Source organism: Falco rusticolus, chromosome 4 (genome assembly GCF_015220075.1).
Source record: "Falco rusticolus isolate bFalRus1 chromosome 4, bFalRus1.pri, whole genome shotgun sequence".
NCBI classification, from domain to species: Eukaryota; Metazoa; Chordata; class Aves; order Falconiformes; family Falconidae; genus Falco; species Falco rusticolus.
Genome location: NC_051190.1, coordinates 46,111,288 through 46,136,539, shown reverse-complemented (window position 1 = coordinate 46,136,539; position 25,252 = coordinate 46,111,288). Strand labels below are relative to the sequence as shown.

The 25,252-nt window shown below is 53.0% G+C and overlaps 1 protein-coding gene across 1 annotated transcript in view; it reads right to left on the bottom strand.

The window, feature by feature from the left end:
- The window catches only part of CELF5 (CUGBP Elav-like family member 5), a 42,778-nt gene that overhangs the window by 6,704 nt on the left and 10,822 nt on the right, over window positions 1–25,252 (bottom strand). The window contains 4 exon segments of the mRNA XM_037384632.1: window positions 4,505–4,651; window positions 5,633–5,712; window positions 6,305–6,433; window positions 13,936–13,987. Of these exon segments, the coding sequence (XP_037240529.1) occupies window positions 4,505–4,651; window positions 5,633–5,712; window positions 6,305–6,433; window positions 13,936–13,987 (408 nt within the window).

Below are 25,252 nucleotides of genomic sequence, written 5' to 3'. Positions count from 1 at the left end.
CCGGCCGGCACACGGGGCGCAGCCCGCAGGCCCGCCCCGGCTCCAGGGGCTCCCCTCGCCCAGCGCTGCGCCGCGGCCGCCCGGCTCGCCCTCCTGGCAGCGGCCTGTGCCCCGGCCGGGGGGCGCCGCCTCCTTGCTGTCCCCACGGCCTGTGCCCCGGCTGGGGGCTGTGGCCCCTGCTGTCCCCAGGCCAGTGCCCCCGGGCCAGGGCAGGCAGCTCCTTGCTGTCCCCATGGCCTGGGCCCTGGCCCCTGCGGTCCCCTGCTCCTTGTCCCCACATCCTGTGCCCCCTGGCCAGGGCAGGCAGCTCCTTGCTGTCCCCACAGCCTGTACTGTGGCCGGGGGGCAGTGGCTCCTTGCTGTCCCCCACGGCCTGTGCCCGGGCCCTGGCTGTTCCCTGCCCCTGCTGTCCCCACAGCCTGTGCCCCGGGCCCCTGCTGTCCCCAGGCCAGGGACGGTGGCTCCTCGCCTCCCATACACCCCAACCCAGCGCACAAAAGACGGGGAGAGGAGGGGTGGGATGCCATGTCAGGAGCAGGGTTAGGAGGAAGAAAGAAGAAAGAAAAAATCCTTCTGGTCCTATCTGGCCATCAGCTGGTGCTTTGGAGCATAAGATTCAATCAGACTGCACTCGAGTGCGGTGGCAACAAAGCCCGGTTCTGGATGTATAATTACCTAGCACCTTTATGAGCTTCCAACCATCAAGCAAGTAAGAGCAGCGGAGGCACAGGCCAACGGCTCTCTGGAACCGTAACGTTTCCTACATGAGGAGCTGGGGGTGGGCACATGGCAAAAATCCAAGAAAACCACCGATCCTCCTTATATTAACTACAGCCGGACCTCAGTGTCTGTGTTGAAGCATAAATACACGTCGCTTCAGTGACCTGCCTCATCCACAAACCAGTGAGCCAGGTCATCAGTTTGGCCCAGGTCTCAGCTGGAGAATCTGGTAACCCTGATAAGTTCATGGCTAGTTAAATCTTTTTAATTCCTCCACACAGCAGCTGGTTATCACTCTTGTGTAAGAAGAAAAGGAATTGCCTAATTTCATTGCATCGCGGTAGAAGTGACTCTGCCGGAGAGGCCCTTTGGGGGCAAGGGGTGACACACCACCACGACGTGGGGTCTCCGCAGGCAGGCTGGACTGACAGCAAAGGGGTTTTGCTACCGCTTGACTCCGGAAAGCAATGCCCTGAAATCATCTCATCGTATTGCCACGTTGCCTTTGGAGTGATTCCCCTGAAGGCAGACTCACGCGTTCCAGGGAACCGCGCAACACCCGAGCCTGGATTTCAGCAAAAACGTGGTCCTCCTGAGGGCACAAAACCGCTAGAGGGAAGGTGTCCCGTGGCAGCAGTCTGCAACACAACCCAGTCCCTGTCCGTCACACCGTCCCCGTTTAAGGATGCAGGAATCATGCATTTCTTATGTTACTAGATGAATATTGAATTTTCTTTTTTTTTCCTCATTATGCCTGTTCTGTGCCGGCTCCGGCTGGAACAAGACCTGCATCTGACTGCACTGCACCAAAGCAGCATTCTGAAATTGTTTGTCGTTACTTAAAATTACCATAATGAACCATAAGAGCAGAAATAAAGGGGTGGGAGGGGGGAATGAGTGAACAAACTGTTTTTGTGTTTAGAACTGATTTAGGGAATACAAGAATATTCAAGCATTATAACAGTTATAAAATTACACTGGCTGCTTTTCAAGTCTTCAGGCCTCTTCTGTATTGATAAGTATTTTTTCAGCTCCAGATCAGTTCCCTGATTCCTCTGAACTAATCACTGAAATTCAACTTGTGGAATAACTGAAGGGAAATACTCATTTTTTCACATTGCCAAAGAGGCACCTGGGTCAAAACCTGGTTAACACTTAAAGAAACTTGCGTCCAAGATGCTTCTTCTGTCCTCCAGTCCATAGTTCCCCGAATAAGTATGAGATTTTTTCCTTACAAACTGTAGCACCTAACATGTACTGGTTTGTGGACTATTTTTAATCATCGTATTTTGCATATGTGAATAGATCAGAGGTAACTTTAGACCTCATATGGTGTGGTTATTGCATGTTTAATTTGAGATAGTTTTTAAAAGGAAAAATGCAATTAATATAAATTTAAACATCCACTGGAGAGGACAAAAACCCCAAACCACCAACCAAAACCCAAACAACGCGGGCTCCAAACTGCTTCTTCCTAGGCAGGGGACTCGGAAGGACTGCTTTGGCTTGGTGCCGCAAGCACATCCCACCAGAGAGAGGGAGAGAAGGTTGTTGGCGTATTAATATAATGTAAGAATCAATGTCTATGATGCACCAGTTCGTCCCAGTAGCACTCGCTCCTCTCAGTCTGATTCAGCCACTACCTAAGGGTGGGCTGCATCTCCTGGGGCTGTATCTATTGCTCCAAGCCCTGCACCCTGCAAGCATGAACTATGTCGGGGTTCCCTTCAGCCCTGCTTTACAGAGGTCCCGGCTCCCAAGAGCTGCCCATGGCAGGAGTTCTGGAGGGGCTGTAAGGAGATTCAGCGAGGAAATCCCTCCCTTCTGTCCCCACTTCCAGAGATGCTGGATGGCATTTCAGAGGGCTGATACCCTCTCCCTCTGATGGGACACATATGAGAACTGGCTAGGATTGCTCCTCCAGGAGAAGGGAGACCAAAGATTGGGATGACACAAGAGAAGAAACAATCAAGTCTGAGGTCAGTGCCTCAGAAGGAAAGAGAGAGACCAAAACCAGCAGAAAGGAAAAGGAGGAAAAAACCTGAAAGGAGTGGGAGACAGGCCGAGTCTTGAGTCAGGGGGGAAAGCCAAATCAGAGTCACAAGAGCAGGAAGGCGCAGTGAAGAATCAGAGACAAAACAACAAATTTACAGACACAGCTGGGAGAAGGAAGGTGCAGATAAGCAAGGATCACAGGCTAGGCTTGAGTGGCTTCTTGTCACCAGCAGGAGTTTCTGAAGAGCACTTAAAAGACTGCATCTAGGAGGTTGCGCTGCTCTCCTGCCTTACACATCCTGGACAATAGCTAATGAAGTACGTTCTGCCATCGTTACCTCACTGTGGTCCATTCCTGACTCCCTTCACCACACACATGCCCAGGTTAGCACCACCTCCATGACAGAAGATACACCAGAATGATCATCTCATAGGTGACTCACAGCTAAGCTACGCTACAGCCTCAGACCTCAGGTACAGCTGGCTCGTGGATCACAGGGCTGGACAGAGAAGATTGGTCCTGGCAAGAGATACTGGTGTTTGGTCAGAAAGGGTTCTCCCTCTAAACAGTGCTTCTGCTGGAAGCCTTGGCGCTTGGCACGGTATAGCTATTCTCAGCCTCACGACATAAGAAGAATCAAATAATCTGCGTTGGACAAATTCTGCATCTGGTTCCCCAAATTCCCCAGCGGTACGGAGCCCAATACGTATTGCCTCTTTTCTTTTGCTACTCCATGCTCTCGCCACACACTTAAATGGCATTTGGCAGTTTCTCGGGATTCTTTGGGAGGAAATGACCACAATGAGAAACAGTTCCTTCTCTGTCAGGTACCTGGGAGACACACTAAGTAGCTGCTGAAGGCCAGAGGTGAAAAAGGTGTCCACATGCATGAGAACAACAGGTTTATCTGCACCCCGCTCCCCCAAAAATATTACTGTCAGTAACTTAACGTTTGAGTTGTTTGACACAAGCAGCTCTCATGCCTTGAGCAATTGTCTGAGCTTCTCCCTGGGCTTTATACTTGGTGGCAGAAACCTGAAAGTGACAGTCACCAAGAAGACCCAAAACATGCTCCACCACAGCTGAGCAGGGACTTGTTGAGTTTGGGACCTACCTGAAATATCAATGGCAAGCATCACCATCGCTCCAAGGCAACGAGGTTCTCTCACTAAATCCAGAGCATTAACCAGAGAGGTCAGACTGCTGAAACACCTCCGACCCTGCTACCCACTGCTCCTTTGCCAGCATCCCTGCAAACCCCACGGTCACGCTAGCCAAGAAAGAAAACCCTGGGAGCCAGGACAGCACTGGGGGGATCAGGGCCCTCCTGAGAATTTCAGCAGAGGAAATAAAACACATGAAGCTGGTCCCCAGGGCTCTCATGGTGCTCCAGAACCAGAGACACACTAGTTGTGCCACAGACCCAGCGGAAGAGTTCACAAGTTGGCAGACTGCCACGTCTGGCAGACCTACCCAAGAATCAGGGCTCTGAGCTGTCCCTCAAACAAGACCGAAAGCTACCGGGTCATGCTTGACCTGTTCCCAGACGCCTCCGCCAGTCTACACCACATCAGAGAAATCCAGCTCTCTCCTGTCACCCCTTCCAAGGAGAGACGTGCACCAAGCCTAGGCTGCTGACTGGAGAAACCAAAGCCGGGAGCAACTCCCAGGTGCCAGGAAGCTTCCACGCACTCTTAGAGAGACTCGTTTGAGTCTCCCGGCCCAGGTCCGGTGTTGCCCCAGCCAGAGGGCAGGCAGCCTCTCCCCACACCCACACGCGATACTCACAGCCTGCGCATAGGCGCTGTATGGGCTGAACGGCAAGGTGAGAGATGGAGTGAATATCCCCAGCTGCCCCACCATTTGCTGCATACGACGGAGGGTCCTCTCCTTATCTGTGTCAGCAAACTTCACCACTAGACTGGAAGAGGCGCCCTAGGCACAGAGAGAGGAGACAGAGAGAGGAGGCAGGGGGAGAAGAGGCCGTGGGACAGCCAGAGAGGCAGCAGTCAGGCAAGGTGGGATGGGGTGGAACAGGCAGCAGAGAGGAGTGGGAAGAGGAGCAGAAGAGCAAATATTGGCGTGAAAGTGCTCGGGAGCTGCCTGGAACCTGGGCTGTGCCCTTCCCCATCCATCTGTCTATCTGACCCTTCCCTCTCCCACCCTTCCCCTCACACCCTGGGGCCTTGTACCGCTGCACAAGTGCGTGCACACATCCCTAGCTGCGTTCACCAGGTAATGGTGCAGCCAGGAACAGCCAGGACGTTGTCAGCCATGAGCACCATCTTTCCTTCACCCTGAGCTTGGCTGCACAGGCAGCGCGGTTCCCGGCAGCTGGAAATACCCCTGCTGCCGCCACCGTCCTGCCCACAAGCTGCCCTGACCCAGGTTCGAGATGGTGAGAGACGAGATCACGACTGCAGCTCCGCTTGCACAAGGCAGCACAGCTGCAGCCACGCAACCCACCGCAATGCACAAAGCATTCCCACCCACACCCCGCCTGCCCCAGAGACCTCTACTGCCTACGTAAGGGAAGGTGGGCAGTGTGCTCAGACACGGGAGGGAGTCCTGACGGCTCACGTTGCTGAATTGTTGGCTTGCATCCTGCTCAGTTTTGAACTACTACAGGTAGCTGTCTCGAGCACAGGTTCTTGGCTCTCTTTCATTTAGCCTGTACAGCTGAAAGTGCTGTCACTACCAGCCTGGACAGACACAGATACAACACCAGCCCCAGGAGACAGGATGGTTCCCAAAGACGAAGAGCACAGATGTGCACACACACACACCCCACGCACCCCCACGAGCTGGAAACTGCATCCGAACCTGTCATGGTTTTGGACAGCGAGGGGAGGTCCCTGCAACAGGGTGATGGGAAGAGGATGAGGAAGAGGGCAGGTACCCTGGCCTTATACTCACGGGCATTGTCTGGCTGCCATGGAGTGCGTGGATTGCTGCCTGAGCCTCTGTGTGAGATGAGAACTTTACAAAAGCACAGCCTGGAGAGGGACAGAAAGAGCACAGGAGATTGCAGTGACAGGACTGCTGTGGAAGTGCCCCTTGCGTCATCACGCAAAAGACAGCATCTGAAACTCAGGCAGGGCAAAGGAAAGCCACCCCAAGAAAGCACAGAACAAAAAAGACGACCATCCCAAGTCCTCTGTCCTGGAAAAAACAGGAAGGGTCTCAAACTGTTACTTCCACGATATACTCTATAGATGATGTCACCATCTCCACCCTTGCCCCTGGTGACCTCTTCCTTCCCCAGATTGTCTATGTACTCCTAATTGTGGGTACTAACACTTCAAATCGCAGACCCAGACTGAGCCGAGAGGCTCACTAGTAGTAACCCTGATAACAGCTACTCGGCACGCTCCGTCTCCCCTCCTTTCATCTCAGTCTCTGCCTGTCTTCCCCAGACAACTGACCCTTCCTGCCCTGCTCCCTACGCCTGGCTGTGATCCGGGGTCCCATAAAGATGGGGGGGGGGGGGAAGAAGTGCCCCCATGGAAAGGAGGCAGAGGTGGTGAGGCAGGTGAGTGCTACCTGAAGAGCAGGGAGAAAGGGCATGACACGCAGAAGGGTTCACACCTTTGCTGTTACCATCCGGTCCACGGAGCACCGTACATTCATCAATGACCCCAAATGGTTCAAAGAGCCGGAGCACGTCATCCTCAGATTGCTGCTTATTTAACATGCCCACAAAGAGCTTCCTGTCCCCTAGGGGCAAACACAGAAACATCAACCTTCTATGAGGTTTACAGTCCAAAGCAGGAGGACAGGGACACTTAAGCACAAAACAACCTAGTGTTGAAAACGTGCCTGGCATGGAAATGATTTGCTGTTGGCTGCAATGCTTCCAGGGGGGAGTATGCAGGGTCCTCCCAAGCTCCTCACACCTGCAAAGGTTTTTGTGGCTTCCCCTGTCCTACCCTCCCCAAAGGAAAACAAAAGATTAATAATTTCTTTCTATTCATTAGCCCTTTCCTTTGAACGATCCAACACGACTGGCAGTAAGAAAAACTGCCTGGGCAATTATACCCTTGTTGAACAATTATGTGAAGTCCAAGAGATACCTTCGGAAATACAGCAGGTATATTCAGGCAGGGTGAATAAATTCCAGGACTCTTGGCTCTGCTTCCTTTTCCTTCTCTCTGAGAACACTGTTTCCACAGCTGCTACATAACCAAGCACTTTGGTTTCAACCTGCCCTTCCCTACCCCAGTCTGACTAGTATGTCTGCTGAACCGTCCTCCAAGGCCTGGAATAAAGCCTGGGATCCTGGGTCCTCGTGTGCCTCACCACAGGATCACTGACATGCAAGACAGTTGGGTGAGGGGCAACAAACAGCTCCGTGGTCCCCACTCCCCCATCTCCCAGGGCATTTTGTATCCATGTCACACTGGTGGGGGGCTGGAAAGCTGGCCAACACATCCAGGACTTTGACTGGGGGTCCTTCTGGGTTTCTCCATCAGAAGGGAGAAGCGAGGATTACAGTTTTGTTGGGATGGCTGAGTGTGGAGGTGGGAACAAAGATGCACGGTGCCTTCTCCCCCTCTCCACCCCCACCAGTACACACAGGGGCCCATCACACAGCCTGATGCCATTCAGTCAAGCACAAACACAGCAGTGGCTGGGGCAAGGTTGTCCACAGGTTGCTGTGAACAGCTATGAAAAAAGCACATTAAAACCCCACGTGCCAGCCCTGTCTCCCTTTCTGCAAGGAGACAGCTGTGCCAGCTACAGAGTTAACCCTCCCCTGCTGCCCCAAAGATGCATGGGGAGACGTGACCCATAGGAGCGTGTCAGGATGTGGCTTGGGAGGAGCAGTGAGAAAGGATTCCTTATTGTTAGCGACAGGATCAGAGGAGCTGGCTTCCAATAAAACCAATGTAATGTGATGCATGTCAGGGAAAATAGCAAGGAAGCTGCTATCTGTTTGAGAGTGCAGTGACCTGAAAAACAACAGGTCTTGGAGCTACAGCAGCAGAGCAGGCTGCAGGGGTGGTGGGGTGTGAGAGTATGGCAGGAATGGATGACACGTTACACATTCACACTGCTGGCAAAGCCCCCCCCCCCCCCCCAGCCCCTTCCTCGCTCCCCTTGGCTCAGAGGATGGCTCCCACCCAGGTCAAGCTGCCTCTCCCCCCGCCCCGGCTGCTCTGCCACATGCAGACAACACAGGATTTGGGGAACATACGCAGAAATATCGATACGTGCCACTGGTGCCTTGCAGAAAAGCAGATGCGCACACACAGTGTTAATGGTCAAGCACAGAAGCTCAGGCATGCATGGGAAGATGCTTGCATATGGGTCCAGCCCCAGCGAGGCGCCTTCAGAAACACATTTGCCCAGTGAACAAGAGGGATGTGCAGGTAGATGCACCCTTCCAGCATGCAGGCACCACATGGAGCCACTTTCTGTGGCTCCACACCCCCCCCCCCCCCGCCCCAAAGCCCAAATCCAAGCTCATGCAGGCACTAGGTGGACATGCAACACAGATGCCACTTTCATCCACCGCAGATAAAGCATTAAAGCTGCTGCCCCTAAGGCTCTTAGCCAGCCCCAAACGGATGCTCCTGATTTCTATCACTGGAAGCAGCTGAAATAGATGGCCTTGTGTATTTTTTGAAGGCCAAATTTCCCAGCTTCCCCATTTTCATGATTCCCAGCGTAACTAAACTGGGGAAATTTCATCCCCTTCCATTTCCCTTGCGATTCTTTCTACATTTCTCCCGGCACCTGCATGACAATGGTGGCAGTTTGGAGACACTATTGCAGCTGAATGAGTTCATCCAAAATTTAGCACTCTGGCAATGCCCAACAATCCCTGGCCAAGGCACAGGACCTAATAAACCAGGTGCTGTACAGCTGCCTTCTTAGCAGGAAGACAGCATCTGCCCCCGTCCCGATGGCCAGCTCAGAAATGCTGGTGGGCAAACCAGCCAAAAACCAGCACACAGAAAAATCTGACTGGCAGTAGAAAAAAAAATGGGACTGGTCAGGAACATCTGTACTGGGAGGTGGAGAAGAAAATGGAAACTCAAGGAGCAGTGGCTCTGTGCTCCCATTAGCATCACCTGGTGCCATATGTTATCCCAGTTTGGCTATGGGAGGGGACAATGGAGCTCTGCAGTGTTCCCCCCTCCCTCTGCCCTGACTCTATACTGCAAGTGCACCACGCTGCCGCCTTTAGATTGCAAGCACAGCAGGAGTTCCTCAAAAAACACATCCACAAAGGGGAGAAACACACTGGGAAATATTTGTACTGACTTTAGATGCTGTAAAATAATCCTCCGTTCTTTTATTAACAAGCAAATAATTGCAGACTAAGACTTAACAGCCAGAAATGCACTTGATGGTCTTTGCTCTTTAGGAACCCCAGCAGGCTGGCTGGCTCAGGATGGCAGGGGGGTGTCAAGACAACTGGGAAAATCAGTTATATCAGAAATTTACAAAGCTGGAACTCTAGGTAGGGGGGAACATAGAGCTACACCGACATAATGTTATATTTGTGACCCTGGTCTTTTGCTTCTGGATCTGGTTCTGCATAAAGCGAGGTTTTTGTGGAAGAATAGTGGGTAACCAGCGGAGCGTGGGATAAGTGGTTCCAGTTTTGGTTGATGACTGATTCAGTGCAAAGACCTGATGGTTAATTTGAAGCTTAAATCTCTGCCAAGCAACAAGCTAATGGATGCAAGAGGCCACAACTTTGCAACGGAGGCACTAAACAAAAAGGAACCATGTCAACTTGCAATCAAATCGACATTAAACTCTGAGTTACTAGTTGTTTTCTCCTCCAGAAGGCCCTGAAATTTCCTGGATAATTCTTGTGGTTTCATCCCCACAGAATTTCTGATGGATCAAAAGCATTTTCCTTTATGCTGCACTTTGGGACAGGTCCATGGAAACAGTGGATGCTCATCTCCATTCCTGCAGTTTTACTGCAGGTCTTCTGTCGTCTGACAAGGCTCACCAACAGAACATCTTGGAAGTCCTGTGTTCACGTGGGAATCTCAGCTTTTCTCTTCTGAATTTGGAAGACAAAAATGCCACCCTTCCTGGCTATGCAGAACAAGTTAAAATTGTGATAGCTTAGGGACACGAGCTCTAAAGGCAGATAGAAAGAAACACACCTATTGGTTTTGGATCTTTTCTGAATGCCCAGAATGGCAATATTACAAGGCGGTAGAGTTACTGACAACATAAGAGAAAGATTTTTTCATTGTTATTTTCATTTCATAGAGCCCAGTTCCCAAGGCTGCATGTAGGAAAAGGATCCAGGCTTGTTCCCCTAGGATGCCTCTGCAGCAAGACGGGACCTGTGAGAGGGCTCCTCTGCTGCTGACCTCTCCCTCTCCATGTGTTGGAGCCTGATCCATGTGTTGGAGCCCAATCCATGATCTAGTGCCCTCTCGCTTCAGGCAGCTTCTGAATAGGGGCATTCCCCTCCCAATAACCAAGCTGCCTCATCTCTCCACAACCAAATTCTGCAAGCTCGTTCACCTGATGTCTGCTGTCACCGCTCTTAAAGCATCAACCCCAAATCAGCTGGCATCCTCAGGCCACTGTTGGGGGTCACTGGCTCCTTCGGCTCCCCAGCAGGGACTTCTGCAGTGCTGGAAGATCATCTCTCCTCGACTTGCAACAGCACACACCCCCTCCTGCCATTCTTCCATCGCTTTCTCTCCAGCTCTTGTTTTTCACCCTCTGATTGGCAATTTCCCATGCTGTCCAGCAACCAGGAAAATTTGTCTCTGGTCTCTGACTGTTGAGTTCCCATGGAAACATGCTCTGGGCACAGTCAGCCAGCCAGGCAGCAGGAGGAGGGCAGCAGAGCAGGTCGCTGATGAAGATACCACAGGAACAACTGAGGGGTTAAAGCTGAATGCTCTGGCCACAAGAGAGAGCAGAGCCCACAAGCACTGTATGCTGCTCCTCTTTAAACCCAGTGGATTTAGGTCATCTGGCCAGCAGCTGTCAGCAGGGAGGATCAGGGAGAGGGAGGACGCCCACTCCAGCAGTTGGCTGTGGATGGGACGCGGCAGATCTCCTTGGGTAGGCAGTGAGCTTCCTCGTCTCTCAGGCAGTGCTAATGGGCTTGGGCTAGCTGTCGTATCGCATCAGTGCAGCAGCGCGCTCCAGGTCTCGCAAGAAGCACAGACAAGCTCCTCTGCCCCCTCACTCCATCTCCTCCTGGCACTCCCAGGCTCACATCAGAGGCGTGAGGGAAAAGAGGGAAGAGCTGACAAAGCCCTCGTCAGAACCACAGGTCCCCCTCAGAACTAATGCAGGCATCATCTTTTTACTAGTGAATTCCTTCTGTGGTGTGCAGCAACACCGAGCATCCAGATATCCCCATAGAGCCCCTGCAGGGCTTGGCCAGAACTTGTGCCTTTGGCACAAAAATCAGCATCTCAGACCAGGAGACAAATTCTGGTGCTCTAACTTCATGTACTTAATGCAGGGTGCTTAATTTGAGAGCTGTCAGTCCCTGGAGAGGATAAAGGAGGTTCCCTTTCAAGGATAATGCAGAGCAGAGCCTCGCTGATGCATGCAGCTGTTCCCTTGATAAATTCCTAGTCCAAGCAGTTCTGCCCTGCCCCAAATCTTTCTTTTACCTCCTGCCAGTGTGGGGTTGTTGCTGTATGGAATGGCTCTTCCCGCATCTGCAGACTTGCTCATCCACTCCTCTGACAAGTGAAGCACCACGACAGAAACCTTTGGAAAGAGCAACCTGATTCAGACAAATACAGGGTGCTGTCTTGACGCTGCTTCTGCCTCAGGAAAAATTCCAGTTTGTCATGGATCCTGTGAGAGCTACTTGTTCCTGAGCTCTGCACTGGAGCTGGAAGGCACATGGGCTGGAGGGGGGCAGGTGTTCACACTCCAAAGGCTGCTTTTCTCTATGACCTTCTCCATGGGAAGCAGAGTCGATGCCCTGATGTTTGCATTCGTTAGATATTATAGCACTTTTCATAAGCTTAGAGATCTCAGAGTCCAGTGCCTTGACCGAAAGCTTGCCCCTAAATCAACATCCTGGGTTTGAACCTGTTGGGCTATTTCAGCTCAATTTGACAGAGGAGCTGAGGCATCAAAGATGTTAATTCCCAACACATTTTGTGATACTAAGTGCCTGTGCAGAGAAGACAGTCCCTGTTAGTGCCCCACCAGCAAAAGCAAGACTGCAGAAACGACCTCAACTTAGATTTAGGCACCAGAGGTTCCAGAGTTGCTCTCATCAGAGACACAAAGTGTTAAGAAAACGAAGCTGCAGCACTTGGTCTGTTCACAGCCTGAAGGGTCTGCCTGGCCTGCTGGTACTGCTGTGCTGCGAGGGCTTATGGCAGGGGCACCAGCTGGGCATGGGTGGCACCGGTGACGGTAAATGCACGCATGAACATGTGTGTCAAGTGGGCACATGTATGTATTTGCAAAGCAGCACACACACTGTAGCCATCCGTAGGTACATCTGCCTGTGTCACGTCTTACAGCCCGCGAGTGTACGGGGTGTGCCGGGCTGTACATGTAATGGTTTGTGATGTTGAGTTGTTGGTACAACTGGCAAAGGCTCTTCTCGTCTCCTACGATGCTTTTTTTTTTTTTTTTTTTTTTTTTTCCCCAGACTCATTAGGAATAACCTCAGATACAATTACCCAATTAGAAATCTGGGGTGCAAATCTTTAAAATCATCGTGGTGGGGAAAGGATGACCCCCTAACGGCTGTATCTAGTGGCAATAGGAGGTGTCAGTGAGCAGTCAGCTTCCTCTGTCCCCACTGCAGACACCTCTAAAAGGCAGCTCATCCACTCCATTAATTGGTGTTAATGAGACAGTGAATCACCCTGAAGGCACTGGTCTCTTTTTCCTGTCTGTAGCACGGACAAGGACCTTAAATGCAACCCTGGACCCATGGTGAGATTAATCCAGTCCTACATCATTTAGGCATACTAGTTTCTTTGGAGGTTTAAGCCATGGTTCTTTTCAAAAGGGGCATGTCTGGGATTCTCAGTATAGCCCGATGGAATAAAAATGCCCAGACTTCAGTAAAAGTCGGGTGTCTTACCCCTTAAGTAAAAAATGAACTGTCACAGATTCTATTTGGGAAAATGATCTGACTTAAACAGATAAAACTTTTTTTTTAAAAAAAAAAAGGAGGCTCACACAACCATAAATACATTCATTCCTATAAAATATTAAATATATCTCATGTTCCTGCCAGTGCAATCATTGAAAGTCGCTACAAACTGCTTGGAAGTGACCCCTTAACATTTAAAACAAAAGCCTCCCAAACTGAAACACAGCATGCGGGATCCGCTGCCCTCAGGACACACAGGCACACATTCTCCCCTCCCCAGTACTAAACTGGTTTCAGAGGCAGCACCAACAGCACAAGGCATGGAGAGGCAGATGTGGGAATGGAGAGAAGAGGAAAACAAACGTATCGGTAAGACAAGGAAAAGCAGCAAAAGGAGTTCATGAATTTGGAAAGGGCTGGCGTTGCAAACCTTCTCCCCCCAGAGGAGGCATTGGAGCTGCTGTGAGCTCCCCGTTAAATTAACACACTCTTCTATTCCCAGTCTTCCAGCTCTGAACTACTCAGTACATGCTGCTCTAACCAAGCTGGTCCCCCGTAGGTGACAGCACCTCCGTCTCAGCTCGGAGCCCTTTAGCCACTATTTCCCCATCACAGGCAACAGCACTGGGGGCTGCTGCAGGACCAGAGCGGAGCGACTGGGACAGTGATGGGGAGGCAGAGGAGTAAGCTGCAGACAGGAGCAGCAAGCTGACCAGGTTAAAAAGCCCCTGCTGCTGCACAGAGCTGGCTTGTATCGGGCTGATAAGGTGTAAGAACGAAAAAAACCCTCTTCCCAACTGCTTACACCCTGCAGGACCCCTGGTGCCAGCCACCAACGTGCACGCCTGCTTCAGTAACCTCCTGGGGCAGGCATCGGGCTAACAGCACCCTCAGGAGGCTGGCAAAGAGGGGAGTGGGCAGCCACGTTATGACCCCTGGGACTCTCAGCTGCCCGCTGTGCCAAGCTGCAGGCTCCCTATCAAAGCTAGACTCTCCTCCCGCCTCCCCCAAATCCCTGTCAGACACACACATCCCTCCAGACAGACTGCAGGGAGAGGAAGGCCAGGTCAGGACCCTGTCTCTTGGCTTGGTTCCCCCTCACAAGCCCGAAGCCGCCAAAGGAGAAACAAGGAGAGATGACAACTACCTCCACGGCTCTCGCTGTCTGCGGGTTTCACTTGAATCGGGCGCGCCATCTGCAATGAAAGAAAAATGCAGAGGGTTAGAGCTTGGCCCATCTGCCTGGCACACGGTGCTGCCGGCAGTGGCACCAGGGTGCCCCTTTCTGCCTGCTGCGCAGAGCAGGAGAGTGGCAGAAGGGAACCAAGACATCATGATGGCAACCAGAACCCTCGGAGAGGGGACCACATGGATTTCAGGCTTCTCAGAAGGAAACCTGGTGCTTTTCCCTGCTCAGCTGCTTGCCTGCAGGGAACAGCTCTCCTGGAAATGCCCAGCGTGCATAAACCTCCGCCTCCTCAGACACAGTAAGTGGCAAAGACAGGACTCCAAGGAAGCAACTCATCACCACGAGACTGGAGCCAGAGCAGTGGTCAGGGTGGCCTAAGGGGAGACTATGCCTGGAAGCTCTTCCCGTGCCTGCCCTGACTCAGCGCAGGCATGGTCACCTCACCTAACTGAGCTACTCTGCTTGCAGGAGGGAGGAAGACTGCCCCTGAGCTTCGCTAGGAGCAGTACAGCAAGCAGGCATGTCATGTTTCCCCTTCCCCAGCCCTCCTGCAGCCACAGCAGCTCTAAGGACAGGCAGCAATGCTCTCCAGCCGTGTCTCCTGTCCCCATGGGAATGCTCCAGTTGGAAGTGACAAAATTTCTTCTGCTTGGCTGTGGGGGCAAGTGGTTTACCTCTCCTGCAGCCATGAGTGGCTTCAGCGATAATACAACCTGGCTCACACGATACAGGGTCTCTCCAGGTAAGACAGAAGAACGCTTTCACCCTAGAGTAGCTACATTAAGCAACCTGCAGCTTCTACACAGTCTGATTTGCAAAGCAGGGCAAAACTCTCATCTGCTGGAAGGGGGGGTGGGGGTGTCCTACGCTGCCCAAAAGGCAACCGACAAGCTGGAGCCTCCTTCCCAGACCAGCAGGATCCATCAGAGCCAGGATCTCCTCTGAGGAATGGTGAACAAGGCAGATTTCCACATCCACAGCACTTCTCCCTCCATGTCTCTCAGCATCGCTCAGAGGCTGCCAGTGACTTGAATCGGTGACATTCGCAATAAACCCCGATTTGAATATTACAGGTAAGACCCGCACCCAAGTTGTAGGTCCAGGCATAACCTGTCCCCTCTCTTAGGAAACACCCTCAGGAAAAGCAGCAGCAACAACAGAACAGAAAATGAAATCAAGCCATGGAAGTCACCAGCTGGAACGTGTTTAGAAGCCAGCATGCACAATGCAGACTGCTGTCAGCCTCCAAGGAGTGGCTGAGCCAGAATCCAGAGGCAGAGCCCCACGTTCACTGCAGCTGGAGGAAACCCGTGAAGTAACTTTGCAGCTCGCAGGACAGAGGTGCCAACCAGAACGTGTCAGGCTGCCGTGGCACAACACACCCCTGCCAAAGCCTGACCACTGGGCATGTGCTCATGGCAGCTGGAGGCTGTCAGCTGGCTTCCACGGGCTGGTGGATCTCGGACAGGATGCTGGGACCAGCCCCAAGTGATAGCATCCCTGCCTCAAGGAGTGATACGGGGCTGCTTGGCAGAGCCAGAGACGGGCTGGCAGCTTCCCAAAGGAAGGACAAGCTGCCGCCGTGCTGCACCTTGGTAGGCAGGAGTGCCACCGCCATCTCCCAGGACTTGCTGTGTCATCGGGGGGAGAGAGAAAGGCTGAGGGCCCCTTTCCTACCCTCAACCAGCTGCAGGGATTTGCAGAGCTCCGACCAGCCCGCTGTGCTGCCATGTGGCCCCAGCATGTGCAGCACTGCCACTCGCCAGCCTCTGGGCTGCTGCTCCCCCCAGGAGCTGGCTGAGGACCAAGCATCTCTCTCAGCCCATGAGCCGAATGGGATGTGGGGCAGGGGTTCAGAAGGATGCAGTCAGATATTGTTCCAGAAAGCCTCAGAATTCCTCTCTGAGAGGCAGTGGCTCCCCTTACCGCTCACAGCCTCTGGCAATATGCGTGTGCAAGCCAAGGCTGGGGGTGTTTTGGCAGCAGGGTGGGTGGGAGAGGGCAGGTGGTCCAGATGTGTGCGACGAAGAGAGGGCTCGGTGTGGAGCCAAGAGGGGCAGCTGGCCACCTCGCTCCCCACTGCTCCCACGGCGCTGAGAAATAGCTTTGTTTCTACCAAGGATGCAAAACCAGGATTAAGCTAAACAGATGGGGAGGGAGATGGAGGGACAGACTCAGATCTCAGCTTCTAGGAGGAGCAAATCCATCTGGGGGAAGGGAGGGAGGAAGGGATGCCGTGGAAACGGAGAGCATCACACCCCCACGTGAGCACAGCCCCACTGGGGGATGCTGGGGCTGAGGGCTTGGGGCAAGGAGTCGGGAAGGATGTGGGGAGGTGAGGGAGGGGGGTGAAGTACCTGAGGACATCTCCCTGTCCCCTCCCCCAACAGGGCTGTCACTCCTAGGATAAAGGAGGTGTTGTCATGGAAACGGTTATTCACCACATGGAACCTGACATTTGTGGTTGCCATGGAAACCAGCTCTTGGGGGCATTCCCTCTGCTTTGCACAAAAGAGACATTTTGATATGATCTCTGGGGAGGGGGCCCCCTCTACCCATCTGTCCACCCCTCTCCTTCCCCCCATCCCAGGGACCGCCACGCAGCCAAGGATGCGCTGCAGGACCTGCCCCTGGCCGGCCCTCCTGAACCTGCTCGCCGTGGGGGAGCACCCCACAGGGTCACAGCCCCACAGCCAGGTGACACGGCCACAGCAGGGCCATGGCACAAGGCCTGCGAGACGGCAGTAGAGGCGGCGGTGCCGACGGCAGCGGAGCGACGAGGGGGTAGCGCTGGTGCAAGTCTAGAAGCAGCGTCTGGCTGGGGCGACAAGAAGGGCTGCCTGGCACGAGAGGAGGCATGTGGGCTGCTCTGCACCCCACGGCTGGGGCCGCAGCTTCTCTCTCGCCCACCTGACATGGCGTCTGGGCAGGAGGTGGGCAGCCTCACCCTCTGCCAACGTCAGACTGAGCCCTCAGGTCAAGGGCTGCCCATTTCCAGCCAGCTCCAGTGGCTCTGAGAGCCACCAGCAACACCGAGGGCTGGGCTTCGTCTGCTCTGCGAGATGTGGGGAAAGAGGAGAAAAACACGATAACCAGAAATTAGTCCAGATGCCAAGGCTTGGAGAAGAGCAGCGGGATTCTCTGCCTGCTGCTTCCTAACACAGGAGCTCTCCCAGCCCAGGCAGAGGCAGCCATCGTCCTCCTTGCAGAGACCTGGCCATCCAGAAGCTTCCACCAACACTTTTAAGTCTCCAAAGTCCCGTGGTGCTACAGAGAACAAAATACCAAAGGCCTCTCGAGCAGAGGTGTGAGCGCACAAATGCAAGGAGGACGCGCTGCTGCTTTCACTTGCTAACAGAGGTGGCAATGCCTCGGAAACCGTCCCCGTGAGGTCCCCAACGTGGCATACAGGTCTCAGAAGAGCTCCATCCCCCACAGGGACTCAGCGCACAGCAAGGGTGGTCAGGCTTCACCCCCTCCACCCGGGGAGAAGGGGCACAGGAGGGCAGGGAGGACACGCTGCTGGCTGGCACCGCAAAGCCTGGAAGCACAAATTCTTCTGGCCTCCAGTCGTCCCCTCGAGCTTCACAGGACTTGGAGAACACACCTGAGTCCAAGAAAGCCGCCTCCGCGCGTGCCCAGCTGGGCCCAGTGTCCAACAGTAAATTCCCAGTGCCAAGCAGGCACACGTGCATGCAGTCTATCCATGCCTTTATCACACAAGAGCACAAAACATACATGAACACACACGGCAGGAACTCAAGCAAATGGTTTCTGAGCCTTGTGCCTGCCTCACTAGCTAAGCTTTCTTTTCCTCATTAAATTATTCAGTTGAGCATGATTCTTCTTCATTTCTGAAGAGGAGCAGCACGTTAGCATTTAGCACATGCTGTCATGGGACCACCATGGGCCAAGAGCCCCCTCCCCACGTCCCCAGCCCCTGCACTTCGTGGTCCTTCCAACCTGCTGCTAATGACAGCCGAAGAGCTGCCAGCTCCATCACCCACCAGACTCGAGAAACCTTCTGGAACCACAGACAGCAATGGACACCAGGTGGGCAGCGCATGGTGGGGGGCAAAGCTCCCACTGCCCCCCTTCAGCTTTCCCCTCATTTGCCCTCCTGGCTGGACACTTTCCCTTTCCCAACAGAGCCATGTTCACCCTCCACAGCTCTCCCAGATGGTATTTCTCTGCCTGCACCGCTCCCCTCCTCGCAAGCAACCATCCTTCATCAGCTTGCGTGCTTTGGGGTTACTGGTGGGAAGCAACTGGCCGGTCTGGTGAGCCCAGAAAAACAGGGAACCATGCCCTGTTGGCTTTCAAGGAGATGCTCCCCAACCCTGCTGGGATCAAGGATCTGAGGAAAATTCCTGGCCCTGCTCAAGTCAGAGGAAGCTTTGCTACTGGTTTCACCAAGACCAAAATGCACCGTTTTCTCACCACACCCCCAAAAAAATCATTCTGGAGATGAACTGGCTCCCTACATTTACACTGATGCCCAGTGTGAGCTGTCACCTCCACAACCTGTTCTCCAAGGAGCAGCAGTGACCCCCCATCTCTCGCTTCCTCAGCTTTCAAACTGCAGAAGATAGATGGAGGGAGAAAGCCCCCTGGGACAGCAGGGCAACCCCCTCTATTAATTAGGAGTAAGTGATGTAAAATAGCCCCTCAGGTGCAATGCAGGGGAACCTCATAGCGATAAGAGGATCAGAGGCAGAGAGCATGAAACACACAATGCAGGCTGGGTCCTCTGGGACCTCAAGGAACCAAAAGGCATCCAAGGCCATTGGCAGAATTGGTCCTGGGCTCTTAGGCTTTGCAAACTGGGGGCCGGTCCTCTTCTGGCCAGTTAAAAATGCCCTGCCTGAATGATCACAACCACTTCTGGCTGTGCAGAGCACATAAATCTAAACGCCAATTTGCTCATTTAGATTCTGTTTCTGGTCGGGAATGCAAGCAATGATGGATCAGTGCCATTCTCAGCCCTCGAGTCTCCTGCTTACATCTTTCCACCGATGTCGCAGTGTACCTCAGCCCCATCCGTCCCTGAGAAAGGGGAGTCGTCTCGCACAGAAACACGAGCAACGTTAGCACCAAGCACCACTCCGGCTCTAAAGGCTGCTTATGAATTTGTCCCATCCAATCCCATTATGAAGGAGATGAGGATAATTATGAGTACTGCGTTCCAGGCGGAGGGATCAAGGCACGTGATGATGAAGGTCATGTGGGAAGCCTGTGGCAGAAGCAGGATGCAAAGTCCGGAGTCCAAACCACACAGCTCCTGCCTTCACAAGCTAAGGCTGTCTCTTTTTGCACGAGCAAGGAAAATTGTTGGAGGACTTCACCCAACTGCTCTGCTGTCCCTGAGAACTCACCAACTCCAACTCCTCTCACAGATTTCCTTGGAGGTATTTTCCCTACCCCTAGCACAGGGTGCAAAGCAGGGAGGTCATCCCCCATTCCCTCCCTCCCCCCCCCCCCCCCCCAAAAAAAACTGAGCGCGTGCAGGCATCAGCAAGCAGCCACCTGAGCAGCACATCAGCTGCAAGACGCACGGACTGGCTGCTCTGTCTCTTGGACTCTCTGCTGCGCCGTGTTCCTTCTCCCTTAACGCAGTCAGACATCCCTGTCCCCACTGTAGCTAGTGGTGCTCTGGGAAGAAGGCAAGCAACTTATCGCCGTGACTCAGAAAGGCTTTGGATCTCCCTGGTATCTCTATGGAAGCGACAGCACCGTTACCATGAATTAACATCAGAGAAGCAGCAGGGAGACCAGCCCAGCAATTACAGCCCCTATCATGTACGTCACCGCTCGGCAGACACGTTTAAGTGCCGTCTCTCAGGGCTCTGTGGTCAGTCTGTCCTCGTGGGGCTCCTGCCTTGATGTTCCAGGACACTGCATCAAGGAGGACATTAGATGATCTTCTCCATTGCCCTGATCTCATCACTTGTGATTGGTGCCACTGAAGGTCAAAGGAGCTTTTAGGTGAGAATAGGGAAGTGCCAACTTTCTCAGATCCTTTTCTACAGGTGCTAGGACAAGTTTCCCCCAGAGTCATCAAGAAGACAAATCCTGGGCCAAATTCAGTACCTTTCTACTTTCAAGTGGACCTTTCAGCAGTGCAAATTCGGCCACAAGCTTCCTCCTGCTCCTCCCCACTCTTGCAAGACAAGGCTAAAGGAACTCAAAACCCCAAAAGCTCCTCTAGCAACTTCATCAAGACCCCAAAAGGTTGAACTCTGGCCACCAGAAAGCCACCAGCCTGAGGACCCAGGCACAAGCTGGTGCTCAGGCCCACAGTCCTGTGTCAACTGCAGGGTCCTGCCTTGGCAGAGACAGGGTCTCGCCGTCCCAGGCTGCCTAAGGAGGTCACACTCACGGGAGCCACCCCCAGCTCAAAGGAAGGTGGAAAGTGCTTAGGAGGCCCACAAAAAAAGCAGGACTAAGATGCTACGAGATGGGTCACCAAGCTGCTCTGAGCAAGAGAAAGCGAGCTGCAGGAGGGAAAGCTGGGGGCACCGCCACACTCACCTGGCTTTGACCCTTCAGGCTGCTTGGAGAAGACATCCAGCGCCCACCACCCACGGCACCCTGCCCCAGTGAACACGCTCGGATGCTTCGTGCATCAGCAGGAGCTTCCAGGGACCTCAGCAAACTGGGAAAGGGCAGAGCGAGGGGCACGGGAAGCCAAAATCAGGAGTAAACCTCCGACCGCCAGTGCAGCATGAAGAAGCAAGCGTCCTCTTCATCTACAGCGCTGGATGCACAAGGTAGGTACACACGATTGGGTATAACAGGACATGATTAAAGGTAGACGTTGGATCACCATCCAGCAAAAAAGACATGTAACAACCGTGGCTATAACTGTTACAAATAATTCGTTTAACCGAGTCAGGGTTGGTAGCCATGAAGTCAACCGACTCCACCACAAGGAAGAGAACTCGTTTTGTCTTTCCCACTCTTCCGCTGCCCTCTCCGTTCAGTTTATCCTTTTCTGCTGGATCTCGAACCTGTCATCCACACGTGGACAATATCCTTGGCCGGTAAGAACACCAGTTCCTCCAGGACTAGGTGACAGACACAGCCAGGTCCACGGCCCCCTGGTGATGTGCTGGAGGGTTAACACACCCATTTTTGGTGGATTTTCCTGCAAGCACCAGCGCCACCGTAACACCACCACCACCCCCTGAGCCATTTCTTGTCTTGTCTGAACATCAAAAGCTATGGCTGGTATTAGATCAGCTCTTCACTTCAGGGATGCTCACAGCCTGGAAGAGAGGCCCAGGGCAGCCACGGGATCTCATTGGGGATACTCAAAACTCAGCTGGAGAAGGTCCTCAGCCATCTGTGGTAGCTGTGCTTTGGGTGGGGTTTGACCAAAGATCCCAGAGGTCTCTTCCAGCATAAATTATTCTGGATTCTATGGCCAGGTCCACAACCACCTGCATGCAACCACATGCACACACCCCAAATGACCTCGAGGAGACAGGGGTGCAGAGCCACACTCAGGACGTGGGCGCCTTTGCAAAGCTGAAGGTCTGTGTGGGCTACTGCGCAGGTGCACACGTGCGTGTGTGTTCACGAGCAGAGGTGAGCTCACCAAAGAACAGGCCAGTCCTGGAAGACAGAAGTCCAAGCTCTGTGCTACAAGGAGATGAGAGTGCCTGGTTGTGCAAAGGGCAGCGATTTCTAGGGAGAAGGGGAGACCTCGTGTGCACAGGACCAAGCCTGCACGTGTGCATTTGGGCAGCATGCAGGAACGGGTGATGATCTTTAATTTCATCATCCTTCCAACTCTGTAAGGCAGCAGGAGCCAACGTTTGCCTTGGCAGCTTTCTCCCCCCATCTCTTCAGGGTACACACTTCGTAGGGCCGCTGCCTTGCCTCACTGCTGGCTCTCAGCGCCTTCAAGCCAAACCCCCAGCAGCACAAACATTTGCAGTTCTTTCTGCAGTGAACAGGCGCTTCTGCTGCTCCTCGCCCAGGGGCCACTTTAGCCCCATACCTTCATGTCCTGGTGCTGCCATTTCAACCTGGTGCTGCCATTTCAACGAGACCGCCTTGACGCGCTCTCTGGATCGCTGCCTTCTACTGGGAACGTCACGCGGCTCTCATGAATGTGTTGCTGTTGTCCACCAAACCCGTGGGATGGACTCGAGAAAAACGTCTCTACCCTGCCCTGCACAAAGGTTCGAACCGCAGAGGCCATCTCAACGATTAACAACTGGAGTCCAGCTTCAGCCCCCAGCTCCGCTCCTTGGCACGTCTCCCGGTTTTGCCAGCAGCAATATCCTGGAGTCTTCACACGAAGAAACTTTCAGAAATACTGGTCCAGGCTGGCTTCACCCCCCGACTTGTACAAAAGAGAGCGAAGGGAAGGAGGAGATGCTTTGACCTCTCTACCAAACCCCTCCAGTCCCCTGCGGCCCCTTACATCATCATGGCCTGTGGATCCTGACAGATGGCCCACGGTGAGCCCTTGCTCCCGACGGCACAGGAGACAGCCTGCCCACAGGGATGTGCGCCGCTCGGGCTCCGCTGGGTCTCTGCATTAATCCTGATGCCCAGCCATCTGAGTTTGTGCTGCAGCATCTCAACCCCTGGTGCATTCCCAGAGTCTCTCTCTGCTCTAATGCTGCTGCTCTCTGTAATTTTCCATTCCTGTGTCCCTGCGCTCCCAAGCCGCCACTGCATCCATGAGTTCTCCCCCTGATGTAGCCACATTTTGGTACCCCCAACACCGCTCTTAAACTGCCCATATTCCCAGCTTGGATCGATACCAATTTCTGCCACTTACTTGCCTACCTTTCAGCAAGCCCTTCTTTGTTCTGCATAGAAATAAAACTAACTGTACCTAGCTAGAAGAATTACTTTTTTAAACCTCCCCCCTTCCACATCCTCCCTCTATTCTTCCCCTTCTTCTTCAGGAGCAATTTTATGTAATTTGCAACTGTCTGGCTGCAAATGAAAAGAGACACAAAGCGTTTCTGTGAAATATTGAAAAGCTGGCTGCTTTTCCCTCAAATTTCACTTAGCGAGAGGCTTTAACTTGGTGTGTGATCACTGCATGTCACTAATAACCTCTCCAATTCCTTTCAGAACTCAGCAAAGTGAAGGCACAATCACGAATCAAACGCATGGGTTATTGAGATATAGTATCGTTTCACCAAGCCAAGAAGGAGTGTGCCAGGGAGTGGGAAGAAGGTGAAATGTCGCACCGCTGGGCTGGCGGGCAGATGAAGAGGACACGAGATTTAGGAAGAAGCGTAAGGGCTGGATTCCCTCTCTGTGCTTTTCAGATCCAAAGATTTTCCCTCTGTTCAGCCTCCATGGGTTGCATGTCTTTCCCCAAGCCCTGTGGACTCAGGCCACAAAGGGAGCTGGTTTCTATTTTGTTCCTCAGGCAGATCCATCCCCATCCCTGTTGAGCCTTTGGAGCCCATCAAACTGCATTATTGGGGCTGAGTCAGACTTAATTGTGCAGTTGCCCAGCCTGTCCTCAGGGAGCGAAACCGAGGAACACGAAACAGGATCTCGGCATGTGCAGGATGCTGAAAGCGCGGCGAAGGGCAGGGAGGAGGAGTGTGTCAGTGATGCTGGGCAGAGAACAGCCCCAACGCTGGCGCTGGCCCCAGTCACTGCCAGCAAGGTGTGATGCGCTTCCCCACTCATCGCGTGTGCTGGCCCAGGTGATGGGCAAGCCCACCTCGCTGTGTGCCAGCCCTTTGGCTGCGCCCAGGTTCACGGGCTGCTGCCCACCACCACAGCGTAGGGAAATGGATTCCTTGCCCACACAGCCCCAAGGCAGAGCATTCTTCCTGCTTACCCCCGCTGACAGCAAGGGCAGGGATACTTGGCCTCCCTTTAAGCTGCTTAGCAAGCCTGGGTGATCAGACACTTCTGCTAATTCACCGAGGATGCACTTCACCTCTCTGTTCTAGGAAGCTCCATTCTTCTTTTCCCAAAGGGAGATTTGTGCATTTGTTACTTCCAGACAGCAGCGATAGCAATTCGCCAGCTCTGAAGGCAACACAGGTGTTTCAGATAACACAATATACAGCTGACAGTCATCTTGCTTTACACGCTGAGCACACTAGCCCTTACAAAAGGGGGTGAAAGCCAAAACTCTGTCTACCTTTGGAAAAAGGCGCTAAGCCTTACTGTCAAAAAATAAAGCTTTTTTGAGTTAAAATTCTGTCTAGCTACCATACATCCAGCAGCCTTCAACTGAAAAATAAACAATAATTTTGATCTCCCAAAAGGAGAACTTGCCAGAAATGCCATAAAAGCAAATAGAGACCATGGTGATTCCGACTGACTTATGTGGAAAACTTAGTATAAATATAAAACCTCGGAAAAACTACACTGCAGGAACAATGTGGCAGCACCCTTAGATGGGCTGACATGGCTAGCATCAGACCTGGAAGGTCTAAGCAATACCTCCGTGGGCACAGGTCCACCCAGTGACAGAGCTGGAAGAGAACCCAGAAGACCTGCTCCAGCTGCCTCATCACAGCCTAAGGACTCAGCAGAAACCACATCAAATTTCCCTAAGTCTGTCCTTACCAAATCCCCGGGCTAGACTAAGCATTTTGTCTCCATTCAGCTTCACCAGCTGCTGAGATCAACCACCGGTCTCTGCCTGGAGACCAGCAAAGGAAGGTACGTGGGTACTGGTGGCTCTGTGGTGGCTCTGCCATTCAATGCCAAGCATAGGATCACCCGCAAGATCCCTTCTGTGCCAGTCTGATCCCTTGCGGTCTCTAAACATGCTGATGCTTAGTCGTGTGTTCAGATGACAGTTTGTGGCACCCTACAGTGATGTCACACACTCTTAAACTTTTTTCCTGCTACTGCTGCGTGCAATAAGGAGATGGTAAATGGGTAAAATGAACAAGAAATCACTCATTTACCAGACTACGGCCCATTTGCTGAAACCCCAGCGGCGTGGTCCGGTACATTCTGTTCTCTGTCCTATGCTATGGTCCTCACTGTATTTCTCGTCAGAGGCTTTGCCACAGAGTTCATCAGAAGGTGATCCTGATGTGAACGTAGAGATGAAATTTCACAGCCACGTTCCCAAAAGAGGGAAACAATCCGTTACCCAGCACTCCTGCCTGTGATTCACTTCCAGAGCATCCTCTGTGACCACCTGGGTCAGAGGGAAGGGTGATGCTACACAGGCACAAGCAAACCAGGCTAAGAAAACAGGGCTGAAAGCTTCCTCAGGTCACCCAGCCCACACCAAGACTGACTCTACGCACATCAGGAC